Here is a 24,082-nt window from a genome sequence, read left to right as displayed (position 1 = left end):
AGCAAGATCGGTGTTTTATTCAACCCTGAGATGAGTTTTTGACCACGTATCCTCTCCATCACAAATATCTACTTCCACAACATTGCTCCTCCCCACCCCTTCACCTCAGCCTATCTCTGCACCCACACTGCTGAAACCCTCATCCATGCCACTGTCACCCCCAAACTCGACTAATCCAATACTCACCTGGGTGGCCACCGCTCCTCCAACTTTTGGAAACTTAAGCTCATCCAAAATGATGCTGCCTGTTTCCTATCCCGCACCAAGTCCCGCTCTCCCACCCATCCTGTGCTCACTGACTTAATTAGTCTCTCCCGTACCAATGCCTCAAATTTAAAATGTTCATCTTTGTGTTTAAATCCCTTCATGACCTTGCCCCTCCCTATCAGTAACCTCTTCTGGCACTACAACCCTTCAGGAACTCTGCATTCCTCTGACAAGCCTCTTGTGTATCCTCCTTTGCCATACCATTGGTAGCTGTACCTTCAGCGGCCAAGACCCCATGCTCTGGAATTCCTCTCGAAAACCCTCTGCCTCCTCATCTCCCTCTGCTCCTTGAAGTCCGTCCTTTAAACTCTTTGACTAACCTTCTGTTATCCGTACTAATAGCTCCTTCTTTGGCCATCCATTTCTTTTCATTGCGTCTCTGTGAAGCACCTTGGGACATTTTCAATGTGAAAGGCACTATACAAATGCAAGTTATTGTTGCTATCTTTGGAGAAGTCATTAAGCAGTAATGTAACACTTCCCACTCTTAATTCTTCAGAAAATGTACAGTACCCCACCCCTTTTGAATGTGTTTCCCCCTCCCCCCTTGGGTCTTCCCATAACATTGTCATTTACTACCCAAGAGGGTGGGGAATCAACCTGTTTCCAAGCTCTCCTATTGTTGCTCTTGGGTCCTCCACCAGGTGGTGCATGAGAAGCCCAAGTGAATTGCCCTGGAAAGTGCACGTGTGTGGACATCAGTTTAGGACAGAATCAGGCTCAGCTGTGATGCTCTACACTGCTGACTAGCCTGCCAACATTCACTGTTTAGGATCAGAACATGCACTTAGGCGAGGTAAGGGAGGGCTGCCAGTGCTCATGTACCAAGAGTCAGCATCCTCAGGAGGGGCGGATAGAAAAATAGTTTGAAAAACAGATGAATGTCGTAATCCAACAGAGGTGAATGTAGAAGTGGGTCTGGGAGTCATAGACGCATCATTTTCAATATCTAGATAATTTAACAAAGCAATTTGAAGAGATAATAGAATTCTGGGATGTATAATCAGATCAGTAGAATACAAGCCTACAGAAATTATGGTAAGATTTTATAATGTACTTGTAAGACCACACTTGGAGCATTGTGTTGAGTTATGGTCACCATACTACATAAAAGATGTACAGGCAGCGGAGAAGGTACAAAGAGCAGTAACAATATTGATCTCAAGTGTAAGGGGGATGAACTTTGAGAAAAGACTGGAGAACAGAAAAGACAAGTTGAGAAGGCTGTTAAAAATCAGACTGAATCTTTGGCTTCATAAACAGAGGGATAGAGTATAAACCTTTATAAGTCACTGGTTAAACCCCATCTGGATTATTGTGTCCACTTCTGGCCACCACACTTCCGGAAGGTTTCAAGGCCTTAGAGAGCGTGCAGAGGAGATTTACCAGAATGGTTCTGACAAAGGGTCATCGACCTGAGACATGAACTCTGTTTATCTCTCCACAGATGCTGCCTGACCTGCTGAGTATTTCCAACATTTTCTGTTTTTATTTACTAGAATGGTACCAGGGTTGTGGGACTTCACTTACGGGGAGACTGGAGAAAATGGGTTTGTTCTCCTTAGAGCAGAGAAGGTTAAGGGGAGATTTAGTAGAGGTGTTCAAAATCATGAAGGGTTTTGATAATGTTATGTATGTTTAATGTATGTACAGTAACACTAGACCACTTAATGTACCTTCATACTGTATACACCATACCTGTACCACCAGAGAGTGCTACTGGTGGAGACCTAATGGTCACCTGCACACTTCAGGTAACTAAGTATAAAAGGGAGCTCACCTCATTGTGTCCGGACTCAAGGAGCTGCAATAAACGGACTAAGGCCACTACAGTTCAAGTACAATACCCTTACCTCGTGGAGTCATTATTAGAGTGCTTACATATACTACAACTGGCGACGAGATTACGAATTTCCATGCACAACATGTCTAACCTAAGCAACTTCCAACAATTCGCTGGGAGAAGATTGGGATGCCTTTGTGGAAAGGCTCGAATACTTTTTCATTGCAAACGACCTGGCTGGAGACACACCGACCTCGCTGGCTGGTAAGTGGAAAACTATCTTGCTCAGCAGTTGTGGACCCACCATCTATGGCCTCGTCAAGGACCTGCTAGCTCCAGTGAAGACGTCAGCCAAAACTTACGCGAAGCTCGTAATTATAATACAAGAACAGCTCAAACCTAAAGAGAGCATCCTTACAGCCAGACACCGGTTCCACATCCGCTGGCGGCCCGAAGGCCAAGAAATTGCAAAATATGCTGCATACCTGAGAAGATTGGCTGCACCGTGTGATTTTTGGCAACCTCACCGAAGCACTAAGGGACATCTTCGTTATTGGAATCGGCCACGAGGGCCTCCTCCATAAACTGCTCTCTGCGGACACTACGGGTCACCCTGCAGAAGGCAATCAAAGTGAGCCAGGCATTCATGAATTTGGCCTGTGACTTTTAAGAGGATGATGACTCACCCCCAGGACTCTAACCTGATGATTACAGTGAACCGAATGGCGTCTTTCAGAGGAAAGGCTGCTGCCCCGCGTCCCGCAACCTTGAGTCTGCCACATGGGGCCAACCGGCTAGCCCCATGCTGGCGCTGTGGAGGAAATCACAGGGCCCACCAGTGCCGATACAAAGACTATACTTGCAAAGGCTGTAACACTGAAGGTCATCTCCAGTGAATGTGTAGAAGAAATTTTACTCACTGAATCACTGAAGAGTTGGCCGATCACCCGGGCTCCAGCGCTGATGAAGACGAAGAGAGAGTCTATGAAGCGGCTCAGCCCCTGGAAGAGGTGTACATAGAAACATAGAAAATAGGTGCAGGAGCAGACCATTCGGCCCTTCGAGCCTGCACCACCATTCAATAAGATCATGGCTGGTCATTCACCTCAGTACCCCTTCCCTGCTTTCTCTCCATACACCTTGATCCCTTTAGCCGTAAGGGCCATATCTAACTCCCTCTTGAATATATCCAATGAACTGGCCTCAACAACTCTCTGCGGAAGAGAATTCCACAGGTTAACAGCTTTCTGAGTGAAGAAGTTTCTCCTCATCTCGGTCCTAAATGGCTTACCCCTTATCCTTAAACTGTGATCCCTGGTCTGGACGCCCCCAACATCGGGAACATTCTTCCTGCATCTAACCTGTCCAATCCCGCCAGAATTTTATATGTTTCTATGAGATCCCCTCACTTGGCTGTGGGGATACGGAGTATCTGTCAAATATAAAAGGGAGCTGTGTCCGGGCTCAAGGAGCTGCAATAAACGGACTAAGGTCACTACAGTTCAAGTACAATAACTTTACCTCGTGGAGTCATTATTAGAGTGCTTGCATATACTACAGAGTAAATAAGGAGAAACTGCTTCTGGTGGCAGAAGGGTCGGTAACCAGAGGACATAGATTTAAGGTAATTGGCAAAAGAACTAGAGGCAAGATGAGAAGTTTCTTTACGCAGCGAGTTGTTGTTCTGGAATGTGCTGCCTGAAAGGGCAGTGGAAGCAGATTCAATAATAACTTTCAAATGGGAATTAGATAAATACTTGAAGGGGAAACATTTGCAGGACGATGGGAAAAGAGCAGGGAAGTGGGATCAATTGAATAGCTCTTTCAAAGAGCCGGCACAGGCATAACGGGCCAAATGGCCTCCTTCTGTGCTATAGATTACACAGAGCAATCAGTGTCTGTGGAACTGCGCTATAATATGGATTGGTTTGTTCAGAATAACATTGGGGAAATTCTTTAGATGTCTCCGTTCTTTTGCGAGAGTTACATGGAGCAGCAGCAAATGCTGGAAGGATTTGGAGTTATTATGGAAAGATTCACTTTGTAGTATGTGCTACAGGATATCAAGGTTAGGCTTTGGCATAGAGCTGCAGAACGCACTCAAATATCTATGGCTATGAAGCCATTCCAGTGTGAATCTCTCTACAATGCTATCTGTCATATGGTATATTGATTAAGTACCTGTACTTTAAAGCACTTGGCACAATGCAACTATCTCCTGCCATGCCTTTCACTGATATCATTTGAATGCTGCAATAAAAATCCTACTGTTTTAATAAGTGTTTGCAATGCTTCTGGATAAGTGAGCAGAGGTCACTGATATGTTAACCTTTGATGTTCAGACAGTTCTCTATTTATTTTCTTTCCTTGCAGATCATCTCACTGGTGATTGTTGCCATAGGAGTATACGCCAAGGTTCAGAAAGCCACAGGTGGGTGAGAAGCTTTCCCTTCATTCTGTTACATGAATAAAAGGTTCAGGGAATCGTCAAAGCCCTGCATTGGGCAACTTGGGATTTCCAAATAGCTATAACTCCTAAACTTTGTGGGAACCCCTGGATTCAACATGCAGAATCATCAACAGCTGGCATCCAAAAAATGGGGGCCAGTGGTTATGACCTGAAACTGTTGAACATAATGTTGAATCTGGAAGGCTGTAAAGTGCCTCATTGAAAGATGAGGAGCTGTTCCTCGAGTTTACATTGAGCTTCATTGGAACAGTGTAGGAGACTGAGGACAGAGAGGTCAGATTGGAAGTGGAGCGGTAAATTAAAGTTCCAATGATTCTGCTATTCCCATTTATACCTCTTCTCGACCCATCTTTTTTTCTTTCTTTGCCCCATTACCATCTCCTTTCATCATCCCTTTTGTCATGTAATCTCTCCTGCCTTCCACCTTATCACAGACCTTCTCTTTGAACTTTCTCCACCCCAGTACTTGCTTAAAATCTGTCACAGCTCTAACTTTTTTCAGTTCTAATGAAAGGTCATCGACCTGAAACATTCACTCTGTTTCTCTCTCCACAGATGCTGAGTATTTCCAACATTTTCTGCTTTTATTACAGTAGTTCTGTGTACATTCTAAACATATACAGAGCACCTCTCCAATGAAGGTCCAAAATAGCAGCTTTGCACATAGCTGAGCACATACTACACCGGTGAAGATGGGTGAAAGCAGTTCCATATTCATTGTAGATGCAAGGAAATTATCTCCTCTGTGAACATCAGTTATATTGGTTAACTCTGTTTCCCAGCGAAAGCAGGTCTTGATAAGTTTCAAAGATCCACGCCTCACAAGCACCATAAATATATGAAAAGCACCTCCATGGGGTACGGTCGTGGTTATGTTACTTTACTAGTAATCCAGAGACCAGGTCTAATGATCTGGAGGTGTGAGTTCAAGTCCCACCACGGCAGCTGGGAATTTAAATTCAGTTAATTAAATAAATCTGGAATAAAAAGCTTGTCTCAGTGATGGTGACCATGAAACTATCGGATTGTCTTAAAAACGAAGTAACCATTTGTACTGTACTTTTTTGACAGACAGCCGTCCATCCAGCCCCGCCCCCTGCATTTTTTTTTGACCGACACGCGACAAGCTCCGCCCCCATCCCCGAATCATTCCCTCCACTTGGTGCCTAGAAGCAGGACCTCAGGACCGAGACTGCGCTGTGGCCTCGACTCTCCTGCCGCTGATTCCCTGAGGATTTGCCCTTGCTATGCCCCGACTCTCCACCAGCGACTCTCTTCTCCCCCTTCCAGGACTCGCTAGGCCTTGACTCGCTCCCTCGACGACTCTCTTCCTCCACCCGCCAGGACTCGCTAGGCCCTGACTTGCCCCTTCACCGACTCGCTCCCTTGCTGATAGCGGCGGTCCTGGACCCGAGAGAGTGGATGGCGTGGACCCGATAGCGAGAGAGAGTCTGTGAGAGTGGGGGGTGGGGGGGGGGGGGGAAGGGCGAGAAAGAGAGGCTGGGGGGGGGGTCGAGAGAGAGAAAGGCTGGGGAGATAGTGAGAGGCTAGGGGGAGAGAGAGAGGCTGGGGGTGGGGGCAGCGAGAGAGAGAGAGGCTGGGGGGCGAGAGAGGCTGGTGGTGGGGGCGAGAGAGAGAAAGGCTGAGGGGAGAGAGTGAGAGGCTGGGGAGAGAGAGGCTGGGGGGGGGGGGTGAAGAGAGAGATTGGGGAGAGAGTGAGAGACACGGGTGGGGGGGGTGGAGAGTGAGAGACATGGGTGAGGGGCAGGGGGAAAGAAGGATCACGTTCTTCCAACCCCCTACAAGGGACATTGTTGGAGTGGATGATATCCAGAAGTCACAACACTATCACGATTCACTTCATACTCAATAAACCTGTTAACAATCCGTACGCAATGCCTGCCCCATGTACTTGGACTGGAGTAAGGCACTTCGGCTGGGGGAGGCATACATTTGGACTGGGATAAGGCACTTTGGCTGGCCCTTGCTGTCTTCTGGGGAGCTCTGTCCTCTGTCGTATCAGGATGTCAAAGTGGATCGAGTTACAATTTGCAAAGTCAGTGAGACCTTGGGATGGGCGGTTCCAGTTACACATTCCAGTAAAACTTCAGGGTGTGGCTTATCCTCCAAGGGGACCAATCATAGACAAAGTGTGGAGCATGGCAGCCATTTTCACAGTACAAATAAGCGCGTCCTCTTAAAAACCTATCTGGTTCACTAATGTCCTTCAGGGAAGGAAATCTGCCGCCCTTACCCGGTCTGGCCTACATGTGATTCCAGACCCACAGCAATGTGATTGACTGTTGACTCCGAGCAAGCCACTCGGTTGTACCAAAGAACAGCGCTTCAAGAAGGTGACTCACCAACACCTTCTCGAGGGCAATTAGGGATGGGCAGTGAATGCTGGCCTTGTCAGTGATGCCCACATCCCATGAACGAATAAAAAAAAATCCCATTAAGTAGAGAAGAATTGGCCAATGATTTTACATTTTGATTTTTATATTAGATGGGATTGCGGGGTATAGGTTTGACATCTGACCCTTGAAATTGGATTACATCCATATAGAAACGGCTACAGTCCCAATGTCACGGCATCCAACTACTTCTTAAATGATTCCAGGCTTTTTGATTCCCCGACTACTGAAAGTGTGAGAAAAAGACCATCAGGACATTTGGGCATGATGGGGTTAGTTACCCGAATAAGAGTTCTGTCCACATACATGTAGCATAAGAAGTAAAACAAGTAAGTTAGAAGCACAAATTCAGCTTAAAAGGTATGATGTAGCGGCCATTACAGAGACTGGCTACAACCCGAGTTGTGAGCTAAATATTCCAGGCTGCAGGATCCTGAGAAAGGTCAGAGGAATTGAGAAAGGAGGGGGAGATACTGATGAAAGACATAATTACAGCAATAGAAAGAAAGGATTTCAGTAAAGTTGATCAGGCAGGCGTTCTGGTGGGGGTTGTCGACAGACGTACTGAGGGAGGGGTTGTATAAATACAGAGTCAGGGAAGTATAGAGCAAAATAACCTCTGGTTATAATGGGAAATCTTCACATTTAAAAAAATAAATTCTCGACATATGGGCATCGATAGCTAGGCCGGCATTTATTGTCCATCCCAGTGTGGCTTGATATAACTCAGTGGCTTGCTAGGCCAGTTTAGAGGCTGGTTAAGAGTCATTTAGAGTCACATATAGGGCAGATGGGGTAATGAGGGCAGGTTTCCTTCCTATCAATCCCAATTTTTATTGAAGTCAATGCAAATAAAAATGGGGAGAGATGTAAAGCAGTCTGTCGACTTATCATCACCTGTTTTTCAGAGATCTACTCCATTGAGTCCACTGAATGATTGCCCCTTTGGTTTTGTTTCAGACGCTGTGCGGGATACCTTTGTAATTGACCCTGCGATAATTATGATTGTGGTTGGAGCCATTATGTTTTTAATCACCTTCTGCGGCTGCATTGGGGCCCTGCGAGAAAACATTGTGCTACTGCAAGTGGTGAGTTTAAAGCAGCACGGCCGTGTTTGAAATGTGTATATCAATAAGCAATCGAACTGCAGACATTTCAAAAGGAGCAGAGCGGCTTTTTCATTGTAAGTGCGTTGTCCTGTCATCCTTCCTGGGGTCATGGTTAGTCACATTTATTTATGTAATTTGTATAGTTTGCACCATTTTATCATGTATGTGGGCAGACGCAGGTGTTGTCCGCGTACTGTAGCTCGACGACAGAGGTTGGGGTGGCCTTGGACCTGGCCTGGAGACGGCGAAGGTTGAACAGGTTCCCACTGGTTCCACTCCAGCGGGGAGCTTGTCGACTGTGAGATGGAGCATGGCAGCGAGGAAGATTGAGAAGGGCGATGTTTGACCCCGGTCCGGACGTGGATTGGGTCTGTAATGGATCCATTGGTAAGGATCACGGCCTGCATGTTGTCGTGGAGCAGGTGGAGGATGGTGACGAACTTTTGGGAGCATCCGAAATGGAGGAGGCCGCTCCATAGACCCTCGCGGTTGACAGTGTCAAAGGCCTTTGTAAGGTCGAAGAAGGTCATGTATAACATAGAAACATAGAAAATAGGTGCAGGAATAGGCCATTCGGCCCTTCGAGCCTGTACTGCCATTCAATAAGATCATGGCTGATCATTCCCTCAGTACCCCTTTCCTGCTTTCTCTCCATACCCCTTGATCCCCTTAGCCGTAAGGGCCATATCTAACTCCCTCTTGAATATATCCAACGAACCGGCATCAACAACTCTCTGCGGCAGTGAATTCCACAGGTTAACAGCTCTCTGAGTGAAGAAGTTTCTCCTCATCTCAGTCCTAAATGGCCTACCCCTTATCCTAAGACTATGTCCCCTGGTTCTGGACTTCCCCAACATCGGGAACATTCTTCCCGCATCTAACCTGTCCTGTCCCATCAGAATCTTATACGTTTCTATGAGATCCCCTCTCATCCTTCTAAACTCCAATGAATAAAGGCCAAGTTAATCCAGTCTCTCCTCATATGACAGTCCAGCCATCCCTGGAATTAGTCTGGTGAACCTTCACTGCACTCCCTCAATAGCAAGAACGTCCTTCCTCAGATTAGGAGACCAAAACTGAACACAATATTCCAGGTGAGGCCTCACTAAGGCCCTGTACAACTGCAGTAAGGCCTCCCTGCTCCTATACTCAAATCCCCTTGCTATGAAGGCCAACACATCATTTGCCTTCTTCACCGCCTGCTGTACCTGCATGCCAACCTTCAATGACTGATGAACCATGACACCCAGGTCTCGTTGCACCTTCCCTTTTTCTAATCTGCTGCCATTCAGATAATATTCTGCCTTTGTCTTTTTGCCCCAAAATGGATAACCTCACATTTATCCACATTATACTGCATCTGCCATGCATTTGCCCACTCACCTAACCTGTCCAAGTCACCCTGTAGCCTCTGAGTGTCCCCGTCACAGCTTACACCGCCACCCAGTTTAGTGTCATCTGCAAACTTGTATATATTACACTCAATTCCTTCATCTAAATTATTAATGTATATTGTAAAGAGCTGGGGTCCCAGCACTGAGCCCTGCGGCACTCCACTCGTCACTGCCTGGCATTCTGAAGAGGACCCGTTTATCCCAACTCTCTGCTTCCTGTCTGTCAACCAATTCTCTATCCACGTCAGTACATTACCCCCAATACCATGTGCTTTGATTTTGCACACCAATCTCTTGTGCGGGACCTTGTCAAAAGCCTTTTGAAAGTCCAAATACACCACATCCACTGGTTCCCCCTTGTCCACTCTGCTAGTTACATCCTCAAAAAATTCCAGAAGATTCGTCAAGCATGATTTCCCTTTCATAAATCCATGCTGACTTGGACCGATCCTGTCACTGCTTTCCAAATGCACTGATATTTCATCCTCAAAGATTGATTCCAACATTTTCCCCACAACTGATGTCAGGCTAACCGGTCTATAATTACCCATTTTCTCTCTCCCTCTTTTTTTTTTAAAGTGGTGTTACATTAGCTACCCTCCAGTCCATAGGAACTGATCCAGAGTCGATAGACTGTTGGAAAATGATCACCAATGCATCCACTATTTCGAGGGCCACTTCCTTAAGTATTCTGGGATGCAGACTATCAGGCCCCGGGGATTTATCGGCCTTCAATCCCATCAATTTCCCTAACACAATTTCCCGCCTAATAAGGATTAGACCCACTGTCCCCTAATACATTCAGAAGGTTATTTGTGTCTTCCTTCGTGAAGATAGAACCGAAGTATTTGTTGAATTGGTCTGCCATTTCTTTGTTCCCCATTATAAATTCACCTGAATCCGACTGCAAGGGACCTATATTTGTCTTCACTAATCTTTTTCTCTTCACATATTTATAGAAGCTTTTGCAGTCAGTTTTTATGTTCCCTGCAAGCTTCCTCTCGTACTCTATTTTCCCCCTCTTAATTAAATCCTTAGTCCTCCTCTGTTGAATTCTAAATTTCTCCCAGTCCTCAGGTTTGTTACTTTTTCTAGCCAATTTATATGCCTCTGCCTTGGTTTTAACACTATCCTTAATTTCCCTTGTTAGCCACGGTTGAGCCACCTTCCCCGTTTTATTTTTACTCCAGACAGGGATGTACAATTGCTGAAGTTCATCCATGTGATCTTTAAATGTTTGCCGTCAACCCTTTAAGTATCCTTTGCCAGTCTATTCTAGCCAAATCACGCCTCATACCGTCGAAGTTATCTTTCCTTAAGTTCAGGACCCGAGGCTCTGAATTAACTGTGTCACTCTCCATCTTAATGAAGAATTCTACTATATTATGGTCACTCTTCCCCAAGGGGCCTCACACAACAAGATTGCTAATTAGTCCCTTCTCATTACACATCACCCAGTCTAGGATGGCCAGTTCTCTGGTTGGTTCCTCAACATATTGGTCTAGAAAACCATCCCTAATACACTCCAGGAAATCCCCCTCCACCACATTGCTACCAGTTTGGTTAGCCCAATCAATATGTAGATTAAAGTCGCCCATGACAACTGCTGTACCTTTATTGGACACATCCTTTATTTCTTGTTTGATGCTGTCCCCAACCTCACTACTACTGTTTGGTGGACTGTACATAACTCCCACTAGTGTTTTCTGCCCTTTGGTATTCCGCAGCTCCACCCATACCGATTCCACATCATCCAGGCTAATGTCACTCCTTACTATTGCATTAATTTCCTCTTTAACCAGCAATGCCACCCCGCCTCCTTTTCCTCTCTGCCTATCCTTTCCTAAATGTTGAATACCCCTGGATGTTGAGTTCCCAGCCTTGGTCACCCTGGAGCCATGTCTCCGTGATGTCAATTACATCATATCCGTTAACTGCTGTCTGCGCAGTTAATTTGTCCACCTTATTCCGAATACTCCTCGCATTGAGGCACAGAGCCTTCAGACTTGTCTTTTTAACACACTTTGCCCCTTTAGAATTTTGCTGTAATGTGGCCCTTTTTGTTTTTTTCCTTGGGTTTCTCTGCCCTCCACTTTTACTATTCTCCTTTCTATCTTTTGCTTCTGCCTCTATTTTATTTCCCTCTATCTCCCTGCATAGGTTGCCATCCCCCTGCCATGTTAGTTTAACTCTTCCCCAACAGCACTAGCAAACACTCCCCCTTGGACATTGGTTCCGGTCCTGCCCAGGTTTGCACTAATCCCACCTCCCCCAGAACCAGTTCCAATGTCCCAGGAATTTGAATCCTTCCCTTTTGCACCACTCCTCAAGCCACGTATTCATCTGGGCTATCCTGCGATTCCTACTCTGACTAGCACATGGCACTGGTAGCAATCCTGAGATTACTACTTTTGAGGTCCACTTTTTAATTTAGCTCCTAGCTCCCTAAATTCATCTCGTAGGACCTCATCCCGTTTTTTTACCTGTATCGTTGGTACTTATGTGCACCACGACAACTGGCTGTTCACCCTCCCTTTTCAGAATGTCCTGCCGAGACATCCTTGACCCTTGCACCAGGGAGGCAACATACCATCCTGGAGTCTCGGTTGCGGCCGCAGAAACGCCTATCTATTCCCCTTACAATTGAATCCCCTATCACTCTCGCTCTCCCACTCTATTTCCTGCCCTCCTGTGCAGCAGAGCCAGCCACGGTGCCATGAACTTGGCTGCTGCTGCCTTTCCCTGGTGAGTCATCCCCCTCAACAGTACCCAAAGCGATGTATCTGTTTTGCAGGGGGATGACCGCAGGGGACCCCTGCACTACCTTCCTTGCACTGCTCTTCCTGTTGGTCACCCATTCTCTATCTGGCTGTGTACGCTTTACCTGCGGTGAGACCAACTCGCTACACGTGCTATTCACGTCATTCTCAGCATCGTGGATGCTCCAGAGTGAATCCACCCGCAGCTCCAGTGAGCGTCCCTGAGTTCCCACATAGTACAGGAGAAGCATAACACGTGTCCGAGCTGTCCTGCCATGACTTAACCCTTAGATAAACTTAATTTGGCAACAACAATGCTAAAGGTTACTTACTAATATAGAAAAGAAAAAGAAAAACTACTCACCAATCACTAGCCAATCACTTATCCCCTTGGCTGTGATGTCACCTTTCGATTTCTTTCTACTTTTTTGCCTTCCCTCCCTGCTGCACAAGCCACGCCTTTATAGGCCTCTCCTCTACCGCTGCCTCCCACTGCCGCTGGGCCTTTATAGGCCTCTCCTCTACCGCCGCCTCCCACTGCCGCTGGGCCTTTCTCGGCCTCACCATGCACCTCGAACTCCCGCCTCTCCTCTACCGCCGCCTCCCACTGCCGCTGGGCCTTTATAGGCCTCTCCACGCACCTCGAACTCCCGCCTCTCCTCTACCGCCGCCTCCCACTGCCGCTGGGCCTTTATAGGCCTCTCCACGCACCTCGAACTCTCGCCTCTCCTCTGCCGCCACCTCCCACAACCTTGCAGAAAAGCAGGTGAGAGTGCAATGAACTGCTGCAAGCTGACAACCTTTCTATAAAGCACAAAGATTAGTTGCTATTATAATGTTGCTGAATTAGAATGCAGATGTTCTCGACTCATATTTGCTAAGCTTCATAAGAAACAACAAAGCAGCTCTCCCAAAGGACTAGGCACTGGACCAGGAAGATTAAAAAGTAGGACCTCAAAAGTAGTAATCTCAGGATTGCTACCAGTACCATGTACTAGTCAGAGTAGGAATCGCAGGATAGCTCAGATGAATACGTGGCTTGAGGTGTGGTGCAAAAGGGAGGGATTCAAATTCCTGGGACATTGGAACCGGTTCTCGGAGAGGTGGGACCAGTACAAACCGGACGGTCTGCACCTGGGCAGGACCAGAACCAATGTCCTCGGGGGAGTAAGCGAGGGCTTGGTGCTGTTCCCTGCATTTTTCCTGTAGCTGTCGCGCTGCAAAAATCATGTCCGTTGTACCCCGTAGGGGACGAAATCTACACTGTGGCCGCGCTGTGGATCTTGATGACTGGGGGACAGTGCTGTGCGGTGAGGATAGGCTGGTGGAGGACCTTTGTCTTACTGATGTTTAGCGTAAGGCCCATGCTTTCATATGCCTCAGTAAATACATCAGATTTCCTTCCTCCCCTCCCCTCAATGACTATCTGTCCCACCTGTGACAGAGACTGTGGTTCTCGTATTGGACTCATGTTAAGAGTGGAAGCAAGTCTTCCTCGATTCTGAGGGACTGCCTATGATGATGATGACCATTTTAGACCTTTTCACTGGCAGACCACTGTGTGACAGACCACTGTGTGACATCAGTGGTAGACATGTTGGAGAGGCTCCATTGAAAACATGAGATTACAGACCTGCCTAATCTGCAGCTACCCAGGCCCAGGAAAACACACCACCTTCTAAGTATTCTAAACTTTTTATCCCCTTTTTGTACTTTCTGCTTTTGTTTCAATACCATTCACTATATTTTGCTCCTGAAGGAGTTGACTCGCGCTGAGGCATAATTCGATAGGTTCCAGACACTTTTCAGAACCTCACTTGTGCGTGTTTCTGATGCAAGATTCTAGATAATGAATACTGACAAAGCATTTGCATGTGGGGGTGGTATATCAGAGTCCAATCCTGTCCACACAAATGGGCTTTGAAGATCGGGATTACTGGATAGCGATTAGGAGCAGTAACCCTTGCTGATAGGAACAGGAATAGACCATTCAGCCCCTCGAGCCTGTTCTACCTTTCAATTAGATCATGGCTGATCTGTATCTCAACTGCATTTACCCGCCTTGGTTCCCTATCTCTTCATACCTTTACCTAACAAAAATTTATCAATCTCATTTTTTAAATTATCAATTGACCCCCAGCCTCAACTGCTTTTTGAGGGATAGAGTTCCAGATTTCCACTGTTCTAATTTTTCCCCCTCCCTAGCCCAAGGTGTTGAAGATAGTTGCAGCACATTAGCCTGGGTGAGATCAGGTAACTCAGCATAGACTGTAGATTGATCCTAGGATCTTCCTGGTCCACTGCCTAGTCCTTTGGGAGAGCTGCTTTGTTGTTTCTTATGAAGTGTAACAAAATTTGCAGATGACACAAAGATTAGTGGGAAAGCGGGTTGTGTAGAGGACACAGAGAGGCTGCAAAGAGATTTAGATAGGTTAAGCGAATGGGCTAAGGTTTGGCAGATGGAATACAATGTCAGAAAATGTGAGGTCATCCACCTTGGAAAAAAAAACAGTAAAAGGGAATATTATTTGAATGGGGAGAAATTACAACATGCTGCGGTGCAGAGGGACCTGGGGGTCCTTGTACATGGATCCCAAAAGGTTAGTTTGCAGGTGCAGCAGGTAATCAGGAAGGCGAATGGAATGTTGGCCTTCATTGCGAGAGGGATGGAGTACAAAAGCAGGGAGGTCCTGCTGCAACTGTACAGGGTATTGGTAAGGCCGCACCTGGAGTACTGCGTGCAGTTTTGGTCACCTTACTTAAGGAAGGATATACTAGCTTTGGAGGGGGTACAGAGACGATTCACTAGGCTGATTCCGGAGATGAGGGGGTTACCTTATGATGATAGATTGAGTAGACTGGGTCTTTACTCGTTGGAGTTCAGAAGGATGAGGGGTGATCTTATAGAAACATTTAAAATAATGAAAGGGATAGACAAGATAGAGGCAGAGAGGTTGTTTCCATTGGCCATGGAGACTAGAACTAGGGGGCATGGCCTCAAAATACAGGGGAACCAATTTAAAACCGAGTTGAGAAGGAATTTCTTCTCCCAGAGGGTTGTGAATCTGTGGAATTCTCTGCCCAAGGAAGCAGTTGAGGCTAGCTCATTGAATGTATTCAAGTCACAGATAGATAGATTTTTAACCAATAAGGGAATTAAGGGTTATGGGGAGCGGGCGGGTAAGTGGAGCTGAGTCCACGGCCAGATCAGCCATGATCTTTTTGAATGGCGGAGCAGGCTCGAGGGGCTAGATGGCCTACTCCTGTTCCTAATTGTTATGTTCTTATGAGAACATATGCGTTCTAATTCAGCAACATTATAATAGCAACTAATCTTTGTGCTTCATAGAAAGGTTGTCAGCTTGCAGCAGTTCATTGCACTTTCACCTGTGTGTCTGCAAGGTTGTGGGTTCAAACCCATTCTGGGCTTTAAGTGCATAATCTAGGCTGACACTTTAGTGCAGTACAGAAGCAGTGCTGCCTTGTCAGTGGTATCCTCCTTTGGAATTCTGTTCTGCTGGTTTAAATTATGGAGTAGACATTGAAGATCACATGGGACTATTCAAGAACAGGGAATTTTCCTGATATCATATCCATCATTTCTCCCTCAAGCACCACCACTCAAAGTGTGGTTAGTAATTCATCGCATTGCTGTTGGATCTTGCTGTGTGCAAATGGCTGCTGAGTTTGCCCAGGCAACAACAGACACTACATTTTGAAATAATACGTGAAACAAGAGGCATGATAAATGCAAATATTTTTCTATCCACTTCACATATTATAAATTGTCAAGTATAATGTGTTTGATGGGGGGGCTGGGGTCCCTGGATTATTTGACTGTTTTTATGACACGTCTGAAAATGGCAACAAGCAGGAAAAGAGAGAAGCACTTTCTTTCTATGTGTTCAAATTGTTATTAAGTCCCTACCCCAAGGGGCGTCAAACTCATTTTCTATGGTGGGACTGATCCGATATCCTGGCACTTGGCCACATTCAGCAAAAGTTACTTCACTGGAAATATTTACATTGTATTTATTGCCACCTCTTAGCCTGAAACATTGCAACAACATTTGGAACAAATTACTGGGTTGAGGCCTGTTTTGGATAAAGGCACGAGAGCCACCTGTTACTACAGAACCACAGGGGTAGAGTTTCCACTTTGGGCCAGCCGGCGATCCAGGCGCAAATTGCGCCCAAAATTATGCTAATTTTGTGAAGTACTTTTTTATTTGAGTTGTTGCTCAAACTCATTTGCATATCGGCGAACGTAAAATCTGCCATGAACCAACGCAATTGGACTGCATTTTAGAACGTAGTTATTTTTAAAATTTGCTTCAACAAAAATTCCTTGATATATTTGAGATGGTAACTTGGTGCAGTATCCTTGCATCTAAAAAAAAAGCTTTGGGCTGAAAATTCATCAGTTTTCCGCCCATTTTACCGCCGAAAAATTATTTACCACTGAAATACCGCCAATTTAATAATTTACCGCCGAAATACCACCGGCGGTAAATTCATCAGTGATTATCCACTGGCGGTAAAAAATAACGCCGGCCCTATTTTTTCACCGTTTTTATGACGCCAATCTGTGTTCAAAGCCAAAATCCCGCCAAAAAATACCGCCAGCGGTAAATTCGTCAATACCACCATTTTTACCACCAGCCTAAAATAATGCTCGGACCCAGCGGTAACAATGGAGCTGAAGTTCAATGCATGAAAGGATTTTGAGAGAAGGCTGAGTTTTACACAGTGAGCTTTGAGAGTTCAGAGTTTGATTTTAAGGCTATTTGAGCACATTGGAGGACATCTGAGGACATTTAAAAGAATGGGGTCTATAATATCTCTGCCAATAATGCTGGCTACTTATTCTATGCAGAATAGAGCTGGAAGGTTTATTCAAAGGCATTCATGAGCCTAAAAGAGCTCGCAGACTTATGAGGAGGAGGCCTTACCCCCAATGACTTTTCAGGGAGAAACGCTCATGCCTGCACCTGTCTGAGGCACAGTGTGTTAGAAGACTGCGCTTTCGAAAAGAGGTGGTCACAGAGATATGCCAGCTCATAAAGGCAGACCTGCAGCCTACCAGCACCAACAGGACTGCACTGCCCGTCGTGGTGAAGGTACTGCGGCACTTGTCTTCTATGCCTCCGGCTCCTTTATGGCATCAGCTGGGAACATATGCTGCATCTCGCAGCATGCTACACATCACTGTATTCGCCAGGTAAGCATGCAGGATGGACTTGATAAACTTCCCAATGACCTGGGAGGCACAGAATGAGAGGGCTGTGGGTTTTGCACGAATTGCTGGCTTCCTCAAGGTTCAGGGTGCCATTGACTGTACGCACATCGCCCTGCGAGCAATCTAGAAGTTTACCGAAACCGAGAGGGATTCCACTCCCTGAACGTACAGGTCGTCTGCGACCATACACAGTGCATCATGGCAGTCAATGCCCAGTTTCCAGGTAGCATCCATGATGTTTTCATCTTGCGTGAGAGCACTGTCTCTGACCTGTTTAAGCATCAGCTGGGGGACAAAGGTTACGACCTTGCCACCTGGCTCATGACCCCCCTCCGGAACCCTCAGACTGAAGCCGAGCATCGCTACAATGACAGCCACATAGCCAGACGCAATATCGTCAAAAAGACAATTGGGGTGCTCAAGCAGCGCTTCCGATGCCTGGACCACTCTGGAGGCAGCCTGCAATACCACCCTCAGCAGGTCGCTGAGTTCATTGTGGTGTGCTGCATGCTACACAACTTAGCTATCATGAGGGGACAGGAATTGCCACTGGGGACTGCAGGACCACCTGAGGGGAGAGGGGAGGGGGAGGAGCCTGGCGATGGACCCAGCCACCACCCCACAGGGGAGACCTCGTGGAGCTTTTGTCACTGTAAATCTCTTACATCCGCAGCTCATAAATCAATGCTTTGAGAGTTACGTTTCACCTTTGCCTGCCCATTCTATCTCACCATGTTGACTATTACTCCTCTTATTTTAAAAGTGAGACACTATACTAGATTGGTTAAGTTGAACAAAACGATTTATAAAAAATGTTGGCCCTGAAATCCCAGTCCTCTGCTCTGCTCCGCTCGACAGAAAATGGTAAAAAAAGATGCAACCTAATTTTTCCTGCTGCACCCAGCAGCTTTCCCGGTCCTGAGGCCTCCTCTTCCTGTGTATCAGAGTGCGTGCACATCTGGACGGATGTATGCTGGAGCTGGAGTCACATGGCACTGGGCAGCCAATCAAGGTATAGTATTTTTTCATTCATAATAATGGGAACTCCGTAAGTAGGTGCTCTCATTATTATGATTGAGAAACATCCCCCCCCCACCCAAAACTCAAACACAAATAAAAAACATAGATAAAATACATCACATATTTAAGATTAATTTAAATTAAAGTTAATAAATGTCTTAGAAAAATATATATTTTTCCGATTTTTTTAAGGTTTTAAATAAACTTCCCTTAGTGGGCAGGGTTTTTAACATTAAAATGTGTTTTGTTAATTTTATTTTACTATGGTTTTGTATGTTTTAAAACTTTTACACTAATAAAAGTAGGCTATGCGCCTGCTTTTACTAGGCACAAGAGTTTTCAGGACATTCGCTGGGCAAGAGATGGGCAAATACCGCAATCTGGCCCATGCGAATGTCCTGGCTGTGGGGATATGGAGTATCCGCCAAGCCAGAGCTTGACAGATCGGATTGTACGCCAAAAACTGGCTTTTACAATGCCTTCCCGGGTCCATACACGCTCCGTACGGACCCGGGGAGGCCGAGATTTCTGCCCCGTTAAATTTTTGAAACTTTGACAACAAATAAATAATTTACATAGAAACATAGAAAATAGGTGCAGGAGTAGGCCATTTGGCCCTTCGAGCCTGCACCACCATTCAATAAGATCATGGCTGATCATTCACCTCAGTACCCCTTTCCTGCTTTCTCTCCATACCCCCGATCCCTTTAGCCGTAAGGGCCACATCTCTTCAAATAATTTGTAAATTTGATCATTTTTTGTGAAAGAACAATAACTATATAACACAACAACAACACTCCCCACCCCCCACCGGGCACCTATTTTAACTGCAGCCACCTCTTCCCCACCCCCCCCCCCCGCCCCAGACTTTAACCCCCCCCCCTTTCTTCCTCCCGCCACCGCATTGGGACCAGGAAGTTGTGCAGCAAGGCATCCAGAGCGCTGCTGTTGTCGGGGGATAGACGATGGCGACGCTATGTGTGGACAAGTTCATGCTCTAGACATTTTGTCAGGAGTAAGGTACCGCTGGGGTTGGCTTTCTCTACCCCCTCTCTGCCAATCACGCCTCCCCAGTGTCCCTGCCGACCCTGGCGTTGAAGTCGCCGAGGAGGATCAGTTTGTCGCCCGCGGGGACGCAGGTCAGGGATTTTTCGCGGTTGGAGTAAAAACCCTCTTTGGCCTCATCTGTTGCATCGAGTGTCGGGGCATAAGCACTGATGACTGTGGTGCACTAGTTCCGGGATAGGGTGAGTCGAAGCGTCATGAGGCGTTCGTTAGTCCCGCAGGGGGAGTCTTTGAGGTGGTCGACCAGCTCGTTTTTGATGGCGAAGCCGACTCCGTGGAGGCGGCGTTCTGCCTCTGGTTTCCCTTTCCAGAAGAAGGTGTAACCTCCACCTTGTTCCTTGAGCTGGCCTTCCCCTGCCCGCCGGGTCTCACCTAAGGCGGCGATGTCGATATCAAAGCTTCTAAGTCCCCGGGCAACTATGACGCTGCGGCGTTCCGGCCTGTCACTGTTGGGGTTGTCCATGAGGGTCCTGACGTTCCAGGTCCCGAACTTCATGTTAGAGGAGTGGAAGATGCCAGTGCGTGATTTCTTTTAACGTGGGGTGATCGTCGAACACCGGCTACCACACGGGCTTAGCTGAGCGAGGTCTTGGTCCAGTGGCAAGGGGGTCCAAGACGACTGGAGACCAGGCACTGCTGACAGCCGACAGCCATGATGTGCGAGGATTCTTCAACGCAGTCAAGGCTACCTACGGTCCAAACACCCAAGGCCCCACCCCGCTGCTGGCCAAGAACGGGGAAACACTCATCAAGGACACTGAGGCAGTCAGGGCCCGCTGGAAGGAGCACTTCGAAGATCTCGTCAGTTGAGACTCTGCCTTTGACTCGAGTGTTCTCGACTTCATTCCGCAGCATGCTACCCGCCACCACCTCAGTGAGACCCCAACACTGCACGAGGTAGAAAAAAGCCATAAGACAGCTAAAAAATAACAAGGCTACGGGAGCGGATGGAATCCCTGCTGAGGCACTGAAGTATGGCGGAGAGGCACTGCTGGCGCGAATACACGATCTCATCTCTCTCATCTGGAGGGAGGAGAGCATGCCGGGAGATCTTAGAGATGCAGTGATCGTGACCATCTTTAAAAAAGGGGACAAGTCCGACTGCAGAAACTACAGAGGAATCTCCCTGCTATCAACCACTGGGAAAGTTGTCGCTAGAGTCCTCCTCAACCGTCTTCTTCCCATGGCCGAGGAGCTCCTCCCAGAGTCGCAGTGCGGATTTCGTCCCCTCCAGGGCACAACGGACATGATATTTGCAGCGTGACAACTGCAGAAAAAATGCAGGGAGCAGCGCCAGCCTTTATACATGGCCTTCTTCGACCTTACAAAGGCCTTTGACACTGTCAACCGCGAGGGTCTATGGAGCGTCCTCCTCCATTTCGGATTCCCCAAAAGTACGTCACCATCCTCCGCCTGCTCCACAATGACATGCAGGCTGTAATCCTTACCAACGGATCCAACACAGACCCAATCCATGTCCGGACCGGGGTCAAACAGGGCTGCGTCATCGACCCCAACTCTCTTCTCAATCTTCCTCGCTGCCATACTCCACCTCACAGTCAACAACTCCCCGCTGGAGTGGAACTAAACTACAAAACCAGTGGGAACCTGTTCAACCTTCGCCGTCTCCAGGCCAGGTCCGAGACCACCCCAACCTCTGTCGTCGAGCTACAGTACGCAGACAAGGCCTGCGTCTGTGCACACACAGAGGCTGAACTCCAGGACATAGTCGACGTATTTACCAAGGCGTATGAAAGCATGGGCCTTATGCTAAACATCAGTAAGACAGAGGTCCTCCACCAGCCTGTCCTCGTTGCACAGCACTGCCCCCCAAACATCAAGATCCACGGCACGGCCCTGGACAACGTGGACCACTTCCCTTATCTCGGGAGCCTCCTATCAACAAGAGCAGACATTGACGACGAGTTCCAACACCGCCTCCAGTGCGCCAGTGCAGCCTTCGGCCGCCTGAGGAAAAGAGTTTTTGAAGACCAGGCCCTCAAAACTGTCACCAAGCTCATGGTCTACAGGGCCGTAGTAATACCCGCCCTCCTGTATGGCTCAGAGACGTGGACCATGTACAGTAGACACCTCAAGTCGCTGGAGAAATACCACTAACGATTTCTCCGCAAGATCCTACAAATCCCCTGGGAGGACAGACGCACCAACATTAGCGTCCTCGTGCAGGTCAACATACCCAACATTGAAGCACTGACCACACTTGATCAGCTCCGCTGGGCAGGCCACATAGTTCACATGCCAGACACGAGACTCCCAAAGCAAGCACTCTATTTGGAACTCATCTACGGCAAATGAGTCAAAGGCGGGCTGAGGAAACGTTGCAAGGACATCCTCAAAGCCTCCCTGATAAAGTGCAACATCCCCACTGACACCTGGAAGGCCCTGGCCAAAGACCGCCCTAAGTGGAGGAAGTGCATCCGGGAGGGCGCTGAGCTCCTCGAGTATCGTCGCCGAGAGCATGCAGAAATCAAGCGCAGACAGCAGAAGGAGTGTGCGGCAAACCAGGCTCCCCGCCCACCCTTTCCCTCAACCACTGTCTGTCCAACCTGTAACAGAGACTGTGGTTCTCGTATTGGACTGTACAGCCACCTAAGAACTCATGCTAAGAGTGGAAGCAAGTCTTCCTCGATTCCGAGGGACTGCCTATGATGATGATTATGGGGATCCCCTGGAGAAGCTCGGGATATGGAAGGCCCAGCTTCTGTTCTGCCTGCCCACTCACAAGTGCTGTCAGTCTGGGTAGTATGATACTGGGGGCTGCAGTGCCAAATGTCGAGACCATCATTTGCCGCAGGGCATTGACCGCTTCAGTACTTTCCCGGATCACAGCAACCATCTGCGACATGTCCACAGTTTGTCTGGCAGATTGTGCGGCGATGTTGCCGCAAGTTCCACTCGGGGCCTGGAGGAGCTCTCGACCTAGTTCGACGCTCTCCATTGACAGTCCCACCATGTCCAGGTGTGCACCTGCCTGTCTCTCAGCAGACCGGCTTTGCCGACTCAACTTCCGTAGAGGCGGCATCGGGGTTCTACCCTTGGGGTGCGTTGCTGCACACCACTTGGTCCCGCTGTCTTGGAGGTGGGGATTCCTTGAAATGTGGATCCCTCTGAGGGAGTTGTGGCCACAGCTAAAATAGGCGTTGACACGTCCAACTCCTCCATCCCCCACCTCCTCCTCCACTCACAACTTCTCCTCCACGTTCCCCTCCATCCCCACTGACACTAACAACGACTCCCCCCCCGCAATAGTTGTTTCCTCCATAGGGTCCTCTGGGTGCCCCTCATCGCCTCTTGCTCTTCCTCCTCATCCTCCTCGTTGACCCAAACACGAAAGTATGACCTGGAAGTGGAGCTTTCATGGTGGGATGCGGTGCAAGCGACTACTCATCTGGAAATAGAAAACAACATACGAGTGGTTAGCAGCAGGGGAAGGGGCAGGGTGACATGAATATGGTCACGTAGCGCAGGCCTATTTGGAGGACCACCACTATTGCATTATATGTCGTCGCGAGACACTACATGAAATTACCCGAACCTGAGTCCACAGACACTACATGACATTAAATTACATAAGAACATAAGAATTAGGAACAGGAGTAGGCCATCTAGCCCCTCGAGCCTGCTCCGCCATTCAACAAGATCATGGCTGATCTGGCCGTGGACTCAGCTCCACTTACCCGCCCGCTCCCCGTAACCCTTAATTCCCTTATTGGTTAAAAATCTATCTATCTGTGACTTGAATACATTCAATGAGCTAGCCTCAACTGCTTCCTTGGGCAGAGAATTCCACAGATTCACAACCCTCTGGGAGAAGAAATTTCTTCTCAACTCGGTTTTAAATTGGCTCCCCCGTATTTTGAGGCTATGCCCCCTAGTTCTAGTCTGCCCGACCAGTGGAAACAACCTCTCTGCCTCTATCTTGTCTATCCCTTTCATTATTTTAAATGTTTCTATAAGATCACCCCTCATCCTTCTGAACTCCAACGAGTAAAGACCCAGTCCACTCAGTCTGTCATCACAAGGTAACCCCCTCATCTCCGGAATCAGCCTAGTGAATCGTCTCTGTAACCCCTCCAAAGCTAGTCTATCCTTCCTTAAGTAAGGTGACCAAAACTGCACCTCAACGCAGCCCAGGGATTTTTGCAGGACTTACCCTCAGTTGGAGTCATAGGATCAGCACCTGCATGGGTAGTCAATCTGTTGTGGGCACCCACCAGGGCTGCCACATGTTTCTCCACCTCTGAGGGCTGGATGTTGGGTGGACCACTCCCTGTGCGTCACTGCTCACTTCAATTATGAGCCAGTTTCTTCTGCAAAAATGAGAATAGCAATGCTTAACCGAATTGCCCTTCTGCTCTTGTGGTACACACAGATAGCCATCAAAGCACTTATAACATACTGTGTGCATTTAATACAGTTATTTGTTTAATGCCCCATTAAGCTGCACGTGGTTCATGTGGAAAACATTGAAGTACAGAAACATCTTTTAAGATCTCAGATAGCCATCTTTATAATGTGTAAAGATCATTCATGGCAAATAA

The 24,082-nt window shown here is 47.5% G+C and overlaps 1 protein-coding gene across 1 annotated transcript in view; it reads left to right on the top strand.

Moving 5' to 3' along the window:
- The window catches only part of tspan33b (tetraspanin 33b), a 94,457-nt gene that overhangs the window by 24,550 nt on the left and 45,825 nt on the right, over positions 1-24,082 (top strand). Inside the window, exons 2-3 of the mRNA XM_070888650.1 lie at positions 4,424-4,481; positions 7,895-8,022. Of these exons, the coding sequence (XP_070744751.1) occupies positions 4,424-4,481; positions 7,895-8,022 (186 nt within the window). The remainder of the gene's footprint in view (positions 1-4,423; positions 4,482-7,894; positions 8,023-24,082) is intronic.

This window comes from Pristiophorus japonicus, chromosome 9, assembly GCF_044704955.1.
Source record: "Pristiophorus japonicus isolate sPriJap1 chromosome 9, sPriJap1.hap1, whole genome shotgun sequence".
NCBI classification, from domain to species: domain Eukaryota; kingdom Metazoa; phylum Chordata; class Chondrichthyes; family Pristiophoridae; genus Pristiophorus; species Pristiophorus japonicus.
The sequence above is the reverse complement of the archived record's forward strand: the minus strand, read 5'-3'. Positions and strand labels throughout refer to the sequence as shown.